This window comes from Pollicipes pollicipes, unplaced genomic scaffold, assembly GCF_011947565.3.
Source record: "Pollicipes pollicipes isolate AB1234 unplaced genomic scaffold, Ppol_2.1 Scaffold_4911;HRSCAF=5802_pilon_pilon_pilon, whole genome shotgun sequence".
Taxonomy (NCBI): Eukaryota; Metazoa; Arthropoda; class Thecostraca; order Pollicipedomorpha; family Pollicipedidae; genus Pollicipes; species Pollicipes pollicipes.
The window spans coordinates 98,438-105,333 of NW_023596584.1; the positions used below are offsets into that span (position 1 = coordinate 98,438).

Here is a 6,896-nt window from a genome sequence, read left to right on the forward strand (position 1 = left end):
AAACATTGACCTGTGTGAAAGGGTCTTGCGAGTGATTATCTTCTAAAGGACGTTACCCTTAGGCGTCAGGTTTTCAGCGCCGAACAGAACTGAGCGGCTCTGTTCGATCGTGCATCTTGCCATCCCTGACACTCGCGAGCCTCGTTTCAACCCATTTAAATGGCTTGCACCCGCATGTAATGCGGGATTTGAACGACATCTGCCGAAAATCCTGTCGAAGGCAACAATCCACCTCCACCACAATTACTATCCGCATGCCTATTGAGTCACTCACCAAATATCCGCCTGTTTTATTGCCCCGCCTTGCCAGCACAGCTTTGGCCGTGCAACGCCTATCGCCCGTGCCCCTCCACCCCCCTCCACCTAACGGACGGTGGCCGTGATGGCTGGTCGGGGAGGATGGGACGCGCGCCGCTCACACGCGCGGGGCCGTGCGGCTCGCAGAGGTGGCGGTGCGGCAGAAGCAAACGTGCCCTTCGCAGGCTGTCACAGGCGGGCTGTTCAGGTGGGAATGTGGGTCCGTCATCTTTGGGACGTGTGTGAACATGAAATGGTTGTGAATAAGAAGACTGGCGGTGATAAGGCAGATGCTGTTGGTGATATGACATTTGCTATGTTAACGAGGACGAACAGAATCACAATTACAATCATCGGTCTTCAGTTTACTACAAAAGACGGTAAACCCACGACACATGCAAAACAGAAATAGATCTCTCGATTAGACATGAGCATAAGGGCCGATTAGAAGACGGACGCAAGTCATAAATAGAAAATCGAGACACATGACAGCTATACTGAAAATGTTTGCCATCTTAAACAAGGAAAAGGGAACCAGACCTCAACGTTCCAAGCAATGTATCGTTCATCAATCACCTCGCATCTAAGATCTACAAGGGAGGATGTAGACACGACGGCCATAGTATGGCAGCGAATGATGCGTGATGCATGCCGGCCGATCGTACAAGTTCATATTTAGATGTTCAGAATGGCGTGTATTTGTGCCAGCTGGCGGGTGTACTGTGCCGAGACGGCCGGCCCGATTTCCGTCAGTGGTGTCAGCGGTTTGTCGCTAACGTTCGTGACTTTGCTTTATGCAGCTGACTGTGTTTTTTGGTCCCGTTTTTCGGTTGGTCGTAAGCCGGAGGGTCAGCTTCAGCTTCCCCTAATCCGGCTGGAGCGTGGGCGTGACTAATAACATCTACTTTCCCATCCCTCTGGGAATTTTACATGCATTTTGTCATCGCACCAGGTGCCTTGATATCGATGTTAATTGCATGGTCCCAAAGCCATTGAACCAGTTGCCTGTTTCATTCGGATTCATCTGAGGATACCGCCGGTACACAAAACCCTTAAAATCTTGCGAAATTTGTCGTCCCTGAATATCATCCACGGCCCACGAACATCTTACGGGGCGGACGAGATGGCTTTGTTGACGACACACCGCTCTTTTAAACGGTCAGGAGATGGTATGTGCTTGCTGTATACCTGGCTGGGCGTAAAATTCATTAGGCCGCTCACTCGACACCCTTCAACATCCAGGCTCACGTATTGTGACGAGACTTGGAGAGAGTTTGGGACGTCACCGGCTGCGAGCCTTTTGGCCGAGGCCTGGAAGCTATCGCTGTCACTAAAAACAAGCGTGGTATTACGTGTTCAGCCTATTTTGGATTTTTGAAAACACCCGGTGTATTGCATCGGGTCCTACAACGTCCAACTTTTGACCGCAAACAAACCCTCGGCTCATACCATTTGGCGCAAGAGCGCGCGACTCGCTTCGGACATGCAGTAGAGCATGCGCCGAGATGAGCTTCCTGGTCATCCTGGGCAGCCCCCCCCCCCCCCCTTCCTCCTCGCCTTTCACGAATTGGCACCGTAGCGCTGATCCATCACGGGCGTGAATCCAGAGCGGGCACATACATCCGGAAACGCTGCCGAATGCATGCCACAGCACACGTTGCAATATATTGTGGCCATGCAAACACAAACACAGGGGATTTCAAGAAGAACAATAGTATGGGTGGGGGGGGGGGGGGCGCCCTCGCCTGCGTCTTTGCCAACCATTCATCAGTTTTGCCATGTTATACATCTGTTTACCTCTGAGACCAACTCATTTATTCCAGCGGTTGGCTTATGCCATGTGGTGTATTTAACGCCATGCTCCACCTCACAAAGTGCGGCTTTTTCGTTCGTCATCGCCGCCGCTTTTGTCGCGGCTTCCTCAGCCCTTGCGGTTTGATCACATCCTCGGGCTATCCGACACATCATCAAAACGAATCAGCGAAAACAATCACGCGCTTTGTACGTCATTGCCCACCACTAATATGCATGCGTTTACTTCGTTTGTATGACAAGTGACAGGCGGACTGGGAATTATTGGACGCGAACCAGCTGGGAGTGCAGCAGTCCCTATCCGTCCTTGCAAAAGGAGAGACGAGCGTGTATCGTATGTCCCCTGTAGCATTGAACACATTTTTGCCACTCATTGGCATTCGCTGTGCGATGGCGAGACGCCCCACCGTCCTCGCTGTGCGGTGGTCGGACGCCCCACTTTCCACGCTGCGTAGTGGTGAGATCCTTCTTCCTATGTTCTCGCCGCCGTGGAGGTGAACCACCCCACTGTTCTCCTTGTGCGTTGGTGAAACGCTTCTTTGTCCTCACTGTGTGGTGGTGGGACGTCCCTTGTCCTCACTGTGTAGTGATGAGACGCTTCACTGTCCTCACTGTGTGGTGGTGGACATCCCTCTGTCCTCACTGTGTAGTGATGAGACGCTTCATTGTCCTCGCTGTGCGGTGGTGAGATGCTGCTCCCTATGTTCTCACTGCGCAGTGGTGAGATGCTCCTCTCTCCTCACTGTGCGGTGTTGAGATGTCCTTGCTGATGTTCCGACTGCGCTGAAGTATCACCAAGGAGCAAATGATCCTCATATCGAGCCGAGCGTTGAAGGGTCTTCACTACGTAGGTATCCTGGATAGCGGCGCTCATCTTATGGAAACTGGGCGAGTCTTTTATCTTATCTGAGCTGCAAGATAGCATCATGCGATTCTCGTATCCATCTTTTGCTTTCCGGATTAAAAGGGCTTGAACTGGTGCGACGAACACGCGCTGATCTACCACGTGGCGTGCTTTGTGAACGCTTTGGTGCCTTCTGAATGCTTCTCGCTGAGTGGCATCACGCGGCCATGGCGCTACATGTAGAGGCCCTGCCAGGATTTCCTTGAGATGGGGGGGGGGGGGGCTTGGTAAAGGTATCGTGCCAATTTTCACTTTCAGTTGGGAGCCGCATGAGATAAAAAAGAAAATGCGGCTGTAATACGCCCTCAAGCGGTTCTGTGTCCGCGCCCCCGGTTACATGACTGATCCGCCGACATGTCGTCAGACTGAAGTCAGCATTTCTATACTCGTGCACAAATCACGGATAAATATGGCAGAGATTAGTCCTGTACCGCAGGCTTAGTCATGTGCCATTGTCTGCATCTGAAAGAAAGCTATGACACGCGATGTAGCCCGCATGCATCCACGTCCCGCATGCGAGGCCCCACCTGGCTCGCAGCATCAGAATCCTCTGCGCGCCCAGCAGGTGCGCCGCTGGCACGATCAACGAATGCCGACCAGCCGCGGTCAGGAGTTTCTCGGCCACCTCCCCACCGCATTACCGTAATAGCTTGCATGCCTCCTAATCCCCAACGGAGGGAGGCCAAGGTACGGCCCTCTCTCGTCAGCCGCGGGGCTCGAGCCGCTGCGGCTGCGTGCTCAGCACACGCCACAGCGGAGCGACCTCGCGCCGGTGACTACCGTCGAACGCCGGGTGCAGGGGGGCCCAGCGATGACCAGGCTGAGGCCAACTAAGCCATGCCGCTGGTCGGTCAAGCGGAGGTTTGACCACGGGCGGGCGGGGCAGACCCCGGCGGTATGGCGGCTATAGGCGGGATGAGCCTCAGACGGTACCGTGAAAGTGTCGGGCTGGTCCAGGCGAGTGTGGCTGGTCTTCTCTTACGGGCAGCGGCGTAGGTGTCTGTTCATTTGGGGGACTGGGGTTTGAGTTCCAAACCGTGGCTCAAGACACCAACTCTGAAAAGAGTTACCATGGTATGTAATGCTGGCACATACGAGACTGTAAGTACACCCATCTCTCTGTCTATCTATCTGACTGTCCCGGAGACGGGCAGTACTGTGGGCAGGTAGGACTGTCCCGGAGACGGGCAGTACTGTGGGAAGGTAGGACTGTCCCGGAGACGGGCAGTACTGTGGGCAGGTAGGACTGTCCCGGAGACGGGCAGTACTGTGGGCAGGTAGGACTGTCCCGGAGACGGGCAGTACTGTGGGCAGGTAGGACTGTCCCGGAGACGGGCAGTACTGTGGGTAGGTAGGACTGTCCCGGAGACGGGCAGTACTGTGGGTAGGTAGGACTGTCCCGGAGACGGGCAGTACTGTGGGCAGGTAGGACTGTCCCGGAGACGGGCAGTACTGTGGGTAGGTAGGACTGTCCCGGAGACGGGCAGTACTGTGGGCAGGTAGGACTGTCCCGGAGACTGGCAGTACTGTGGGCAGGTAGGACTGTCCCGGAGACGGGCAGTACTGTGGGCAGGTAGGACTGTCCCGGAGACGGGCAGTCCTGTGTGTGGATAGGACTGTTTCAGAGATGGGCAGTACTGTGGGTGGGTAGAGCTGTCTCGAAGATGGGCAATACTGTCGGTGTGTGGGACTGTCTTGGGCGTCATTATCGATGGCTCGGACGCCTGAGGCATGACTGTGCTGGGTAGGACTGTCTTGAGCATCACTGTGGGTTGATAAGACTAGAAAAGGGGCTTCAAACGTGATTGTCGTTGAATAAGACCGGATCAAGGTCTGCTGTGGGTGGCTAAAGCTGTTTCCAACATAGACTGTGGGTGGATGAGGCTGTCTTCAACGTGAAACGCTAGTGCAAATGGATAAGGTTTACTCAAATATTACTGCGGGTGCGTGGGACTGCCTCGTAGATTACTGTGGTTGGCGCAGGCTTACTCACACGGGACCGATAGTTTGGCATCAGAAGCTGCTAGAGGTCCGGCACCAGTTGGGTAGCGCTTGGCATCAGTTGAGCATCGCTCGGCACCAGTTGGGCAGCGCTCGGCGTCAGTTGAGCAGCGCTCGGCGCCAGTTGGGCAGCGCTCGGCGCCAGTCCAGCCCTGCGCTGTCCGCGTGTCGACTTCCATTAGGCGGCGGCGGCGGGCCCGCTCCAGGGCGGCCAGCACGGTCGCTGCGCCGCCAGCGAGCCCCGGCCCACCGCAGCAGGCCGCTGCGGCGCCGACCGGCGCTGCCCGGCCACAGATCCTCTGCTGACGGACGGGCCGGCGCTGCCCGGCCGCGGATCCGCTGCTGACGGACGGACCGGCGCTGCCCGGCCGCGGATCCGCTGTTGACAGACGGACCGGTGCTGCCCGGCCGCGGATCCGCTGCTGACGGACGGACCGGCGCTGCCCGGCCGCGGATCCGGTGCTCACGGACGGACCGGCGCTGCCCGGCCACGGATCCGCTATTGATAGACGGACCGGCGCCGCCCGGCCGTGGATCCACTGCTGACGGACGGACCGGCGCTGCCCGGCCGCAGATCCGCTGCTGACGGACGGACCGGCGCTGCCCGGCCGCGGATCCGCTGCTGACGGACGGACCGGCGCTGCTCGGCCGCGGATCCGGTGCTCACGGACGGACCAGCGCTGCCCGGCCGCAGATCCGCTGCTGACGGACGGACCGGCGCTGCCCGGCCGCGGATCCGCTGTTGACAGACGGACCGGCGCTGCCCGGCCGCGGATCCACTGCTGACGGACGGACCGACCCTGCCCGGCCGCCGATCCACTGCTGACGGACGGACCGCCGCTGCCCGGCCGCCGATCCACTGCTGACGGACGGACCGACCCTGCCCGGCCGCCGATCCACTGCTGACGGACGGTCAGCGGCCAACTGGTGACGCTGAGACGGCTGGAGCAGCTTGGCTGGCTGCTCATCCATAGCCCCGCCATCACGAGAGTTACGCACAGCGCCGCGGCGCTGCGGCCGGCCGACGACAGCTGGCGTACAACGGAAGCAGTCGACGGAGACACACCAGCGGCGCGCACATCAAGGCGTAATCTTCCGTGAAAGCCCAGGATTCGAAGGGATCAGGCGGATCTGGGTCGGCTTCTGGGCCAGCGATGCAGATTGGTCGAATTCCAATCCAGAGGGCGCACAATTAGGAGCATTGCCATGTGTTGGATGGGTAGACGTCTGAGATTTATTGAAAGCGCATTGATTGAATAAAGGGATTTCGGGAGCCAGCGGTGGCGGGCCCCACCCTATCCAAACAGTCGCGGTTAAACACATATCATCGGACACCATTCCACACGCCTGTGGAACAGATCTTTGACATACAGTTCAACAGATCTTTGCAAATGGTACAGGATGGAATTTTTGAGCACTTTTCTAGTCTATGAATATCTGAGGAGCTGGCATTAGGCATTCACAAGTGTGGTGAGAGTTTGCTCAGCTTTCAAGTGACGCAATTATTAGGAGATATCCTGTCATGAAACATTTTAAAGCATTTTCTATTAGTGCGAGCATGTGTTTACTCTGCCGCATTTCGTTGCTTACTTCAGACACTTTTTCGCATTTTTGGCTGGTGGTCATGGCTCCAAACGGGGTCAGAACATTGTCTGCGTAGAAGCTGTGCAACGGTATCGGTCTTCTTTGCATGCTTGTTTTTTTTTTGTGCAAGTCCTGGTCGCGGAAATGCTGTTCAGGTAATTAAGAAGGGACAAGAAATGTTTTAGCAAGTCGGGGAACGTTGTTAACATTTTTACCAGATCTTTGCTAGGAATTGCTTTTGAACCAAAAAATTCGGGGAAAGCTGGCTGCGAGGTCCCTGAGCTCGCCTCTGCAGACA

The 6,896-nt window shown here is 56.6% G+C and overlaps 1 protein-coding gene across 1 annotated transcript in view; it reads left to right on the top strand.

The window, feature by feature from the left end:
- LOC119101899 (putative serine/threonine-protein kinase dyrk1) overlaps window positions 1-3,847 on the top strand; it is a 23,671-nt gene extending 19,824 nt beyond the window's left edge. The window contains exon 5 of the mRNA XM_037225286.1: window positions 3,813-3,847. Coding sequence (XP_037081181.1) covers window positions 3,813-3,847 — 35 coding nt within the window. The remainder of the gene's footprint in view (window positions 1-3,812) is intronic.
- The last annotated feature ends 3,049 nt before the right edge of the window (window positions 3,848-6,896 follow it).